The 14,075-nt window shown below is 33.8% G+C and overlaps 2 protein-coding genes across 3 annotated transcripts in view; one reads left to right on the top strand and one right to left on the bottom strand.

Annotated features, from left to right (window-relative positions):
• LOC143062138 (rabenosyn-5-like) overlaps positions 1-22 on the bottom strand; it is a 215,860-nt gene extending 215,838 nt beyond the window's left edge. The window contains exon 1 of the mRNA XM_076233949.1: positions 12-22. The gene's annotated coding sequence lies outside the window, so the exon portion shown is untranslated. The remainder of the gene's footprint in view (positions 1-11) is intronic.
• The window catches only part of LOC143062111 (MAM and LDL-receptor class A domain-containing protein 1-like), a 161,927-nt gene that overhangs the window by 4,609 nt on the left and 143,243 nt on the right, over positions 1-14,075 (top strand). For both annotated transcript variants that reach the window (XM_076233933.1, XM_076233925.1), the window contains exon 2: positions 6,402-6,463. In XM_076233933.1, the coding sequence (XP_076090048.1) occupies positions 6,402-6,463 (62 nt within the window). The remainder of the gene's footprint in view (positions 1-6,401; positions 6,464-14,075) is intronic.

Below are 14,075 nucleotides of genomic sequence, written 5' to 3'. Positions count from 1 at the left end.
TATAAATGGACTTAGTTTTTCTGCGAGGAAACATTACATTCACTCTGTGGTTAAAGTTTTTAAAATTTTGATAACTTTCATAAACTATCCTTGATATGTACCAAACTAGGACAGAAGCTTGTTTATGATCATAAGATAGTATCAAGAAGAAAATGTTGTGAAAATAAATTTCCACTTTTCCGTATTTTACTTATAAATGGACTTAGTTTTTCTGCGAGGAAACATTACATTCACTCTGTGGTTAAAGTTTTTAAAATTTTAATAACTTTCATAAACTATCCTTGATTTGTACGAAACTTGGACAGAAGCTTGTTTATGATCATAAGATAGTATCAAGAAGAAAATTTTGTAAAAATAAATTTCCACTTTTCCGTATTTTACTTATAAATGGACTTAGTTGTTTTGCCAGAAACAAAACATTCACTCTGTGGTTTAAGTTTTTAAAATTTTTATAATGTTCTTAAACTATCCTGGATTTCTACCAAACTTAGACAAAAGCTTATTTCTGATCATAAGATATTATTCAGAAGTAAATTTTGTAAAAAAAAAATTCACTTTTTCCGTATTTTACTTATAAATGGACTTAGTTTTTCTTCCAGTTAACATTACATACAGTCTGCAGTTAAAGTTTATAAAACATTTATTAGATTCATAAACTATCCTGGATTTTTTTACCAAACTTGGAAGCTTCTTTCAATCAAAAGACAGTATCGTGAGGGAAATTTTTATTGATGTTTTTCCTCATTTTTGTTGAGTCTGCGATTAACAGAAAAAGTAGGCGAGACACCGGGTTCCGTGGAACCCTTACGAATTTTATTAAATGACCGACCTAGATGTTAACAGTTATGGAAGAAATTGATTATGATGATATTTTTAACTATATAAATAGTTTTGTCTGGGACAAAGATGTAGTTGTTGATTGTATGGAAATCAGATAAATCATAGCATAAGGGAGCTACCATTTGATTTTTATAGAGGGCTAGGATGAAAAATGTTGTCCTGTATTTTTTTTTAGTTAAAATCTCTGTCCTACCTTTTTGTTTTTCACTCTATGCGGTCCTGTCTTTTTTTTTTTTTATTGTTTATCCTGACTTTTTTTACATAAATTGTCATCCTACCTTTTTTTTTGCCAAGTTGCTCATCCTGCCTTTTTTTTTACTCAAAACTCCTGCCTATTTTTTCAAATTTCATACTAGCCCCTCCCCCCATAAAAATCAAATGGTAGCTCCCTAACAATATATTGGAACAATTGCAATTTTATCAGCTGGATAGTATGTATTTGTGAAATGTTATCTGTCTTATTAAATCATGGTGTAAGTCATCTTTTTAAATAAATGAATATATAAGAAATAAGATTCAAGGAAAAATTTCACTATGAAATAGATTCAGGAACATATTATATTATTATCTTTAAAAGATAAATTGCTCATAATTACCTCCCTTTGATAAATTTTCCAAATTTGTTCTACCTTTGTGAAACATTTTACAATCATAGTCTGGTATATATTGATTGCGAGTAACTTACATAGTAGTTAAAGTCATAAGAAACGAGTGACCGGTGAAAAATAATGTTATCCAAATTCTTGAACCAATGCAAACAAACATCATAAACTTAGTCTTCTGTGCACGAATTTATAATTTTTTTCGTGTAAATTTCGTATAATCGTCATTTTTTTTTTCAATCCGTCAGTGTTGTTGTGAAAATATGGCAGGTAATTAAAGTTCGTGTTTTGAAGCCGAAGTTTAACGATTGTCACCTGTTTGTCAACAATCGACAAAAAATCAACAAAAAAGCACGGAAATTTAGCACGTGTTTAATATGTAAATTCAGATAATAGTTTATTTTAAGGACATCCATGCGTATTGTGATCACCGGATTTTTACGAGATGGGTCACACTGAGGTCAAGACCCTCAGATTTTTTTTGCGTATAAGATGTATAAATTTTACACACCTCAGAAAGGACCATCCATCCCATCCCCCTTTAGCAGACATTAACTGGAATGGCCCAATAGCAATCATAAACGAAGCAGTATTTTAGATAAGCAAAAAAATTAGAACACAATTATATGTTAATGTCACAATCCAAAAAGAAATGAAATTCGTCATCTAAGACTCCACATTTTTTACATAATCTTTGTGCTCTTGGTGTTTCTGTACCTTCCTAATTCAATGCTAGGGAATGATCACTTGTCTGAATTTTGAGAGTAACTGCCTATATAAAATTATTGCAATTTAAATATTCCTGAGACTGACATATATTTTTAATTTCCCATGTATAGATAATGTATGCTGGGACCAAAGACGCGTGCTTTTTCTTTCACTTCTTTAACAACCGTTTATGTCAACAACAAAAATGCAATATTAGCGGATTGTAAACCTGTATTAAGGTGGGTTATAAAATTAAAAGTAATATTATTGTAATTTCAGATAACGTAATGCCACTTTACTTTTCAGAGACATTAATGTTTTTAAATGACTTTAGTAATGACCATCAATATCCGTTAGCCAAGAAAAATAGTTTTTAAAAGTATAAAAGGAAAAAATCTGATTAAAAATAAACATTAATTTTACTTGTCAGATTTAAAAATTTTTCCCCTCAATTAAAGTTTTCGAAATTCCGGCAACAATAATATTTACTCTAAAGTTGTCTAAGGGCCAATTTTATAAATTAGCCGGTTGTAAATATTGAGGTGTAACTCTTATCTTAATCTGAGTTATTTTTTTTTTCGAACCTGCGACTATTGTCGCAAAAGCGAGACAATCCTACATTCTGACGTTGTCTTCGGCGACGGTGTTCACAAATATTCACTCTGTGGTTAAAAATTTTGAAATTACAATAACTTCCTTAAACTATCATGCATTTCTACCAATCTTGGAGAGAAGCTTGTTTATAAGCATAAGAATAGTATCCAGGAGTAAAATGTTTTGGAAAAAAATCCTGTTTATCCGTATTTTACTTATAAATGGACATAGTTTTTCTGTTAGTTATCATTTAAAATCACTCTGTCATTATTTTTTTTTGTTAAATTTTATTAACTTTCTTAAAATATTCTGGATTTCCGGAACGATTTTTTAGTGTACGTGACGCTTATACTGCCCTAAATACATTCGGCGTAGTACAGTTTCTAATTTGCATCCTGATAATTTGAATAACAAATCGTAATTGACAAATAAAATTAGCGTACCATTATTTTTTTTCAATACTTCAAACGGTTAGCGTATTTGGTTGTCCAAACTGACCGTACGACCAGTGGATGTTGTCTGTTACCATGGTTATATTTTTTTTTTTAGCCGGTGTTATTGTATGTCTTGACTTTGGATTTTTGTTTTCTCTGTTGCATCTTTTCACATTAATGTATCTGAGGCTTTTTACAGAGCATAATGTTAGCGTTGTTAGGGTTTGCTCATCTTTCAAGGCTGCACGGTGATCCTTGTAGTTATTCATACTATAGTCCTTGACCTTTGGTAGGCCACACTGACAAACATAGCACGTCTTATGTTGCTGTAATTTTTTCTTCACATTTTCCCCACAGGCACTCGTCTCATAATTTATTTCCCCTATATACCGTTATTTAAGGTATAAAGGAATTTTTTTTCCGAGACAAGTGCCTGTGATTTTCCCCTCTTTTCCAGATCCTAATTTTTACCCTATATTATCCCTCATACCCACTTTGTTTACCCCTATACCACACATCCTCATTGTTTTACGCTCTATGTATCTCACATTTTAAAGCTTAGGGCTTACTAAAAATAGTAAAAAGAGATACATAGCGAACTAAGCATTGAGAGAGCCTGAAAATGTGTCACTTTTTATAGTTCCAACACAGGCACTTGTCTCAAATCCCAGAGAAGATAATGCCCAAATGGCAATCAGAATTAAATATATATCGTGACAGGTCACAGTTTAATTATGCTAATTATATACAGTTCGAGGATGCTAATGTTAATTATAAAGCTTGAATCAGAGACATATAATACCAAGGAATTGTATATTTAAATATACAATTCCTTGATAATACATATTGTATTATATGTCTCTGCTTGAATTAACGTTTATAACAGAGCAATCAAGCCTACGAAAGTTTTACTCTACAAACATTAGGAAATTAGCTGTAACAAGTGTTAATAAAAAGGGAAATAGTTTGTTTGTCTAATCTGCCGCCGTTAACTATTCATTGATCGACATCATTCCGAAATTGAAAACAAGGCATAACCGTCAGTGTTTCAGGGCTTATAAAAGTCCCGCCATATGTTTGTTGACTGCATCCAAGTTACAAATAAGGTAATGGATAGACTGTTACCAAATTCTACCATTTTTGCACAGTCTCTTGTATTTCACTAATTTACTGTATTTTAAGCGATGGTGTTAAATTACTGATTATTTACTCATCGTTTTTTCGAACACCCTGGCACTGAAATCATCATGAGATGAGACACAGAGGCTTGTTTAGTGGATCAGACAAGGTTTTACTGTCAATGGTGATCGGCTATCCTATGAAAAAAGGTCAGCGATCGCCATGACAGTAAAACCTCTTCTGATCCACTAAACAAGCTCCTGTGGATGAGATTGGAACTGAAAGTGAAACATGTGATAGTGAACATAAGCATTAAAAAGTTTCACTATAGTATAAAATAAAATTGAGAATGGAAATGGGGAATGTGTCAAAGAGACAACAACCCTACCATAGAGCAGACCACAGCAGAAGGTCACCAACAGGTCTTCAATGCAGCGAGAAATTCCCTGACACGGAGGCATCCTTCAGCTGGCCCCTTAACAAATATATATACTAGTTCAGTGATAATGAACGCCATACTAAACTCCAAATTGTACACAAGACTCCTGTCTTGGGACGGGCGCAAAAATGGGGCAGGGTTATGAGATCTCAACCCTCCCCCTATGACTCTAGCCAATGCAGAATAGTAAATGCATAACAATGCACACATTAAAATTCAGTTCAAGAGAAGTCTGAGTCTGATGTCAGAAGATGTAACCAAAGAAAATAAACAAAATGGCAATACTACATTAATAAATAACATAAGACTACTCTAGCAGTCAGCTGACATGCCAGCTCCAGACTTCAATGAAACTGACTGAAAGATTATGTCTTCATCATATGAATATCAGGCACAATCGTTCCCATTAGGGGTTTAGTATCATACCATCAAAACATTTTCATATATGAGAAGAACATAATACATTTACATGCTAGTTATTATTCACTGTTGCTATTTTACAAAATTTTCATTTGATCTTCCTGACTGATAATTTTCTTTCTCAGTGGAGTCCAATGATATAAAAAATTACTGCTAGAAACAGAGACATATCACAAAACTATATTAAAATAATGTTTCTCAAAAGTATTTCTAAAGTTAAATTTATGAGTCAGAGATAAATTTTGCCTCAACACTACACAGTCAACTGGTAGACTGGTAGACAATCTTATAGGTCCAGTAAAATGACATGAGTAGTGTGAGGTTATGCTTCCGAAACACTGACTGCTATCTTAAAAATTTTCAAAAATAAAAGTTGAGTCAAAAATACATTTTTGTTTAAACACTACAAAGTCAACTGGTAGACTGATCGACAGTCCTACAGGTCCAGTATAATAGACTTTAGCAGTGCAAGGTTAGGTTTCCGAAAGGTGACTGCTTTTCCAAACTTCTACAATGCTATTTATACTAAAACACAAAATAACTCAATTTGTCTTGACATGTTAATATTATTCTCATTAGCAAAAATAGGGTTTAATTAACAAAGCCTAATCCTAGTGACATATGCTTATTACAATTAATAGGTCTTTAATCAAGCTGTGACATTTCGAGTACTTGCCACAGCATAGGTAAAATTAAATAAAAATATTACAAAATACAAACATAAATTTTTCTTTCTAAAGATAAAACATGATTTTATACAAAATCATACTTTTATGAATTTAAGCCAAATACATATATTTACTGTGGATTCATTATTATTTGTTGAATACCAATTTTCGTGGTTTTCGTTGGTACCACGAATATAGATGTTCAACAAAGTACAATTTTTTTATCAGGCCGTATGCATACTTTTGGCAAAACCCCGAAGTAACATATCCACGAAAATGCAAATTTTCTGAAATCCAGGAAAATTGGTACCCACGAAAATAAATAAATCCCCAGTATATAGACAACACATGTAGTCTGAATAGAACATATTTATTCCTTTACACATTTCAAAAAAATCTGCATACAGATCTATGTTTCAGCTATCGCATTCATAAAATCCTTGCAATAATTTTTGAATTTACAGAATGTGTTAATATTGAAATTTAACTCATTCAATATCTGTTGGATTGTCATCGAAAGCAGAAAGATATAAATTGCAAGTTTAGAATTGAAAAGAACTTTACATTTTATTTGCAGGAAATGCCAGAATAGCAAAAGAATTAAATGAACTGGAACATCTATTGAAAGAACGAGAATATGTAAGTAACATGTATAACACCACTGTCCCATGGTAGGAGTAGGAATCCTGCTAACATGTTTAACCCAACCACTTCTGTATGTATGTGTCTGCCCCATTAGTCAGGAGCCTGTATTTCAGTGGCTGTAGTTATTAGTTGATGTGTTACATATTTGTTTTTTGTTAATTTTTTGTACATAAATTAGACCATTAATTTTTATCATTTGATCTGTTTAACATTTATCATTTTGGGGCCTTTTAGGGCTGACAATGCGGTATAGGATTTGCTTATTACATATTTATGGCTGTGCAGTGACCTAAAGTTGTTAATTTCTGTGTCATTTGATCTTGTGGATAGTTGTCTCATTGGCAATCATACCACATCTTCTTTTTAGCTCTCCTGGCCTGAAGGGCCAAGTGAGCTTTTCTCATTACTTTGCGTCTGTCGTCTTAGTCGTCGTTGTCGTCCTGTCATTAGCTTTTACAAAAATCTTCTCTGAAACTACTGGGCCAAATTAAACCAAACTTGGCCACAATCATCATTGGGGTATTTAGTTGAAAAAATGTGTGGCAGGACCAGGCCAACCAACCAAGATGGCCACCAAGGCTAAAATTAGAACATAAGGGTAAAATGTAGCTTTTGGCTTATAACTCTGAAACCAAAGCATTTAGAGCAAACCTGACAAGGATAAAATTGTTTATCAGGTAAAGATCTATCTGCCCTGAAATTTTCAGACAATCTGACAACCAGTTGTTGGGTTGCTGCCCCTGAATTGGCAATTTTAAGGAAACTATACCGTTTTTAGCTCACCTGGCCAAGTGAGCTTTTCTCATCAATTTGTGTCCGGCGTCTGTCGTCGTCGTTGTCGTCCACCGTCGTTGTTAACTTTTACAAAAATCTTCTCTGAAACTACTGGGCCAAATTTAACCAATCATTATTGGGGTATCTAGTTTAAAAAAATGTGTGGCGTGATCCTGCCAACCAACCAAGATGGTCGCCATGGCTAAAAATAGAACATAGGGGTAAAATGTAGATTTTGGTTTATAACTCTGAAACCAAAGCATTTAGAGCAAATCTGACAGGGGTGAAATTGTCTATGAGGTCAAGATCTATCTGTCCTGAAATTTTCAGATAAAATCATCATTGGGGTATCTAGTTTTAAAAATGTGTCTCGTGACCCGGCCAATCAACCAAGATGGCGGCCATGTCTAACAATAGAACATAGTGGTAAAATGTAGATTTTGGCTTATAACTCGGAAACCAAAGCATTTAGAGCAAATCTAACATGATGTAGAATTGTTTATTAGGTCAAGATCTATCTGTCCTGAAATTTTCAGACAAATTAGACAACCTGTTGTTGGGTTGCTGCCACCAAATTAGTAATTTTAAGGAAAGGTTTGCAGTTTTTGGTTATTATCTTCAATATTATTATAGATAGAGATCAACTATAAACAGCAATAACGTTCAGTAAAATAAGATCTACAAATAAGTCAACATGACCAAAATTGTCAGTTGACCTCCTAAGGAGTTATTGTCCTTTAATCCAATTTTTAACCATTTTTTAAAAATTTTAGTATACTTTTAAAAAAATCTTCTCCTCTGTAACTACTTGGCTAAATTTCACCAAACTTGGCCACAATCATCATTGGGGTATTTAGTTTAAAAATGTGTCTAATGACCTGGCCTATCAACCAAGATGGCCACCATGGCTAAAAATAGTACATAGGAGTGAAATGTAGATTTTGGCTTATATCTCTAAAACCAAAGCATTTAGAGCAAATCTGATAGAAATTAAATTTTTTATTAGATGAAGATCTATCTGCCCTGAAATTTTCAGACAAATCAGATAACCCCTTGTTAGGTTGCTGCCCCCTAATAAGTAATTTTAAATAAAATTTTGCAGTTTTTGGTTATTATCTTGAATATTATTATAGATAGAGACAAACTGTAAGCAGCAATAATGTTCAGTTAAAAAAGATCTACAGTAAGTCAACATGCCCAAAATTGTCAATTGACCCCTTTAGGAGTTATTACCCTTTATAGTCAATTTTTAACAATTTTCATAAATTTTTGTAAATTTTTGTAAATTTTTGTAAATTTTTAGAAAATATTTTCGACTGTAATGACTGGGCCAAGTTCATTATAGATAGAGATAATTGTAGCAACAAGAATGTTCAGTAAAGTAAGATCTACAAACACATCACCATCTCCAAAACTCAATTTTGTCATGAATTTATCTGTGTCCATTGTTTAATATGCACAAAGACCAAGGTGAGCGACACAGGCTCTTGAGAGCCTCTAGTTTGGCTATTATCTTGAATATTGTTATAGATAGAGATAAACTGCAAACAGCAATAATGTTCAGCAAAGTAAGATCTACAAATAAGTTGATATGACTAAAATGGTCAGTTGACCCCATTAAGGAGTTATTGCACTTTATAGTCATTTCTTACCAATTTTTCTTTATTTTTATACGCCTGTCAAAATTTTGACGGGACGTATTATGGTATACAAATGTCCGGTGTCCGTCTATCCGTCCCTCCGTCTGTCCGTCTGTCCGGCGTAAACATGTTGCACCGTAACTTGAGAACGACTTATCCAAATTTCATGAAACTTTGAATAGTTGTTTTTTATGATGGTCAAATGATCTGTATAATTTTTGGTGAAAATAAGATTAAAACTTTTTGAGTTACAGCACTTTGTTACTAAAACAGGGGTGTGTTTTTGTCGAGCCTGCAACTTTTGTTGCAGAAAGCTCGACATAGGGATAGTGATCCGGCGGCGGCGGCGTTAGCTAACTTCTTAAAAGCTTTATATTTTAGAAGGTGGAAGACCTGGATGCTTCATACTTTGTATATAGATGGCTCATGTTACGAAGTTTCCGTCAGTCACATGTCCAATGTCCTTGACCTCATTTTCATGGTTCAGTGACCACTTGAAAAAAAAGTTCAAATTTTTTGTAATGTTGAATTCTCTCTTATTATAAGTAATAGGATAACTATATTTGATATGTGCGTACCTTGCAAGGTTCTTATGTCTGTCAGACAGTTTTCACTTGACCTCGACCTCATTTCATGGATCAGTGAACAAGGTTAAGTTTTGGTGGTCAAGTCCATATCTCAGATACTATAAGCAATAGGGCTAGTATATTCGGTGTATGGAAGGACTGTAAGGTGTACATGTCCAACTGGCAGGTGTCATCTGACCTTGACCTCATTTTCATGGTTCAGTGGTTATAGTTAAGTTTTTGTGTTTTGGTCTGCTGTTCTCATACTATATGCAATAGGTCTACTATATTTGTTGTATTGAATGATTGTAAGGTGTACATGTCTAGCGGGCAGATGTCATGTGACCTTGACCTCATTTTCATGGTTCAGTGGTCAAAGTTAAGTTTTTGAGTTTTGGTCTTTTTATCTAATACTATATGCCATAGGTCAACTATATTTGGTGTATGGAAATATTTAATGATCTTTATGTCAGTCGCGCAGGTTTTATTTGACCGTGACCTCATTTTCACGGTTCATTGCACAGTGTTAGGTTTTTGTGTTTTGGTCTATTTTTCTTAAACTATAAGTAATAGGTCAACTATATATGTTGTATAGAAGCATTGTTAGCTGTACATGTCTGCCTGGCATGGTTCATCTGACCTTGACCTCATTTTCAAGGTTCATTGGTCTTTGTTTAGTTATCTTGGTTAATGTTAAGTTTATGGTACAGTTATTATAAAGCTTAGCTTTTTACTTAGGACTATCAACATAATATCAATGATTAGTATAGAAGGCGAGACATTTCAGCGTGTGCACTCTTGTTTTCACATGTCGCACAGTATCTCAAAAACGAATCTTGATTACGGCTTAAAACTTTTAACCCTTCTTAGTTATATTAATCTTAATATCTGTATACTTTTTGGTGATGATTCAAAATTTCATTTTTGTCGAGCCTGCAACTTTTGTTGCAGAAAGCTCGACATAGGGATAGTGATCCGGCGGCGGCGGCGGCGGCGGTGGTGTTAGCTCACTTCTTAAAAGCTTTATATTTTAGAAGGTGGAAGACCTGGATGCTCCATACTTTGTATATAGATGCCTCATGTTACGAAGTTTCCGTCAGTCACATGTCCAATGTCCTTGACCTCATTTTCATGGTTCAGTGACCACTTGAAATAAAAGTTCAGATTTTTTGTAATGTTGAATTCTCTCTTATTATAAGTAATAGGATAACTATATTTGGTATGTGCGTACCTTGCAAGGTCCTCATGCCCGTCAGACAGTTTTCACTTGACCTCGACCTCATTTCATGGATCAGTGAACAAGGTTAAGTTTTGGTGGTCAAGTCCATATCTCAGATACTATAAGCAATAGGGCTAGTATATTCGGTGTATGTAAGGACTGTAAGGTGTACATGTCCAACTGGCAGGTGTCATCTGATATTGACCTCATTTTCATGGTTCAGTGGTTATAGTTAAGTTTTTGTGTTTTGATCTGTTTTTCTCATACTTTATGCAATAGGTCTACTATATTTGTTGTATGGAATGATTGTAAGGTGAACATGTCTAACGGACAGATGTCATATGACTTTGACCTCATTTTCATGGTTCAGTGGTCAAAGTTTAGTTTTTCAGTTTTGGTCTTTTTATCTGATACTATACGCCATAGGTCAACTATATTTAGTGTATGGAAATATTTTATGAATTATATATTAGTTGTGCAGGTTTTATTTGACCTTGACGTCATTTTCACGGTTCAGTGACCACTTGAAAAAAAAGTTAAGATTTTTTGTAATGTTGAATTCTCTCTTATTATAAGTAATAGGATAACTATATTTGGTATGTGCGTACCTTGCAAGGTCCTCATGCCCGTCAGACAGTTTTCAATTGACCTCGACCTCATTTCATGGATCAGTGAACAAGGTTAAGTTTTGGTGGTCAAGTCCATATCTCAGATACTATAAGCAATAGGGCTAGTATATTCGGTGTATGGAAGGACTGTAAGGTGTACATGTCCAACTGGCAGGTGTCATCTGACCTTGACCTCATTTTCATGGTTCAGTGGCTATAGTTAAGTTTTTGTGTTTTGGTCAATTTTTCTTAAACTATAAATATTAGGTCAACTATATTTGTTTAATGGAAGCATTGTTAGCTGTACATGTCAGTCTGGCATGGTTCATCTGACCTTGACCTCATTTTCATGGTTCACTGGTCTTTGTTTAGTTATCTTGGTTAATGTAACGTTTATGTGACAGTTGTAATAAAGCTTTATACTTAGGACTATCAACATAATATCAATGATTAGTAAAGAAGGCGAGACATTTCAGTGTGTGCACTCTTGTTGAGTTATTGAGTATTTTGTAAAAAAGGGGGAAGGTTTTTTTACATGTCGTGTCATATCTCAAAAACGATTTATGATTATTGCTTAAAACTTTACACATGTCTTTGTTATATTAATCTAAAGATCTGTATACTTTTTGGTTTTGATTCAAAATTTTATTTTAGTGACATTTAGTTTTTTGTTAAAAAGAAAAAACAGGGTTGGGGGTTTCACATGTCCCACCGTGTCTCAAAAACAATATATGGTTATTTCTTAAAACTTTCTCAGAAACTATTCATGATTATTGCATAAAACTTCCACACAAGATGTCGGGTGTATCATGCGCTTATGGCGCAGGTGTTTATTTCTAATCTTTTACAAAAATCTTCTCTAAAACTAATGGTCCAAATTTAACCATACTTGACCATAATCATCATTGAGGTATCTAGTTTAAAAAATGGGTGTGGTGACCCTGCCAACCAACCAAGATGGCTGCCATGGCTAAAAATAGAACATAGGGGTAAAATGTAGATGTTGGCTTATAACTCTGAAACCAAAGCATTAAGAGCAATTCAGACATGGGGTTAAATTGTTTTGCAAGTCAATATCTATCTGCCGTGAAATTTTCAGATTATTCCGACAACTGGTTGTTGGGTTGCTGCCCCTGAATTGGAAACTTTTAAGGAAATTTTGCAGTTTTTAACCGGATTTTTGTGACAAAAATGTCGGTTATTGATTTGAGGATGTACGGCGGGCGGGCGGTCGGGCTGTCGGGCGGGGTGCGGGCAGCAATCAAATGTTGTCTGTGCATTAACTCATGAACCTTTCAACCAAAGCTTTTAAAATTTAATATGTTATTACTGACAACTATACGAAGGTCAAGTTCAATAATGGCGATTTTGACTTTTACCGTTCAGGAGTTATGGTTCTTGAAAGATTGAAAAATGGAGTTTCCAGTCGTGTCCGTGCATTTACGCATGAACTGTCCTACCAAAGCTTCCCAAATTTTAATATGTTGTTACTGATGACAGAATGGAGGTCAAGTTCAATAATGACGATTTTGACTTTTACCGTTCAGGAGTTATGGTTCTTGAAAGATTGAAAAATGGAGTTTCCAGTCGTGTCCGTGCATTTATGCATGAACTGTTCTACCAAAGCTTCCGAAATTTTAATATGCTGTTACTGATGACAAAATGGAGGTCAAGTTTAATAATGACGATTTTGACTTGTACCGTTCAGGAGTTATGGTTCTTGAAAGATTGAAAAATGGTGTTTCCCGTCGTGTCCGTGCATTTTCTCATGAACCATTCAACCAAAGCTTTTGAAATTTTAATATGTTGTTACTGATGACAAAATGGAGGTCAAATTTGATATTGACAATTTTCACTTACACCATTCATCAGTAATGGTTCTTGTGATATTGCCAGGACACAAATAAATGTTAATAAATCCGGTTTGCTGTCATTGTGACAGCCTCTTGTTGGTTATTATCTTGAATATTATTATAGATAGAGATAAGCTGTAAACAGCAATAATGTTCAGCAAAGTCGTGTCCGTGCATTTATGCATGAACTGTTCTACCAAAGCTTCCGAAATTTTAATATGCTGTTACTGATGACAAAATGGAGGTCAAGTTTAATAATGACAATTTTGACATTTACCGTTCAGGAGTTATGGTTCTTGAAAGATCGTAAAATGACGTTTCCATTCACGTTGTTGCATTTACTCATGAACCATTCAATCTAAGCTTTTCAAATTTTAATATGTTGATACTGATGACAAAATGGAGGTCAAATTTGATATTGACAATTTTCACTTACACCATTCATCAGTAATGGTTCTTGTGATATTGCCAGGACACAAATAAATGTTAATAAATCCGGTTTGCTGTCATTGTGACAGCCTCTTGTTGGTTATTATCTTGAATATTATTATAGATAGAGATAAGCTGTAAACAGCAATAATGTTCAGCAAAGTAAGATCCACAAAAAAGTCAACATGACCCAAAAGGCCAGTTGACCCCTTAAGGAGTTATTGCCCTTTATAGTCAATTTTTAATAATTTGGTAAATTTTGTAAATTTTTGTAAATTTTAACAAAATATTTTCCTCTGTAACTAATGGGCCAAGTTCCTTATAAATTTAAATAATTGTTAGAAGCAAGAATATTCAGTAAATTAAGATCAACAAACACATCACCATCACCAAAACACAATTTTGTCATGAATCCATCTGTGTCCTTTGTTTAATATGCACATAGACCAAGGTGAGCGACACAGGCTCTTAAGAGTCTCTAGTTTATATTAGTTTGCTGCAGGAGATTTCTGGTGAG

This window comes from Mytilus galloprovincialis, chromosome 1 (genome assembly GCF_965363235.1).
Source record: "Mytilus galloprovincialis chromosome 1, xbMytGall1.hap1.1, whole genome shotgun sequence".
Lineage (NCBI taxonomy): Eukaryota > Metazoa > Mollusca > Bivalvia > Mytilida > Mytilidae > Mytilus > Mytilus galloprovincialis.
Note: the sequence above shows the minus strand (reverse complement) of the source record. Positions and strands in the feature narration are given on the sequence as shown.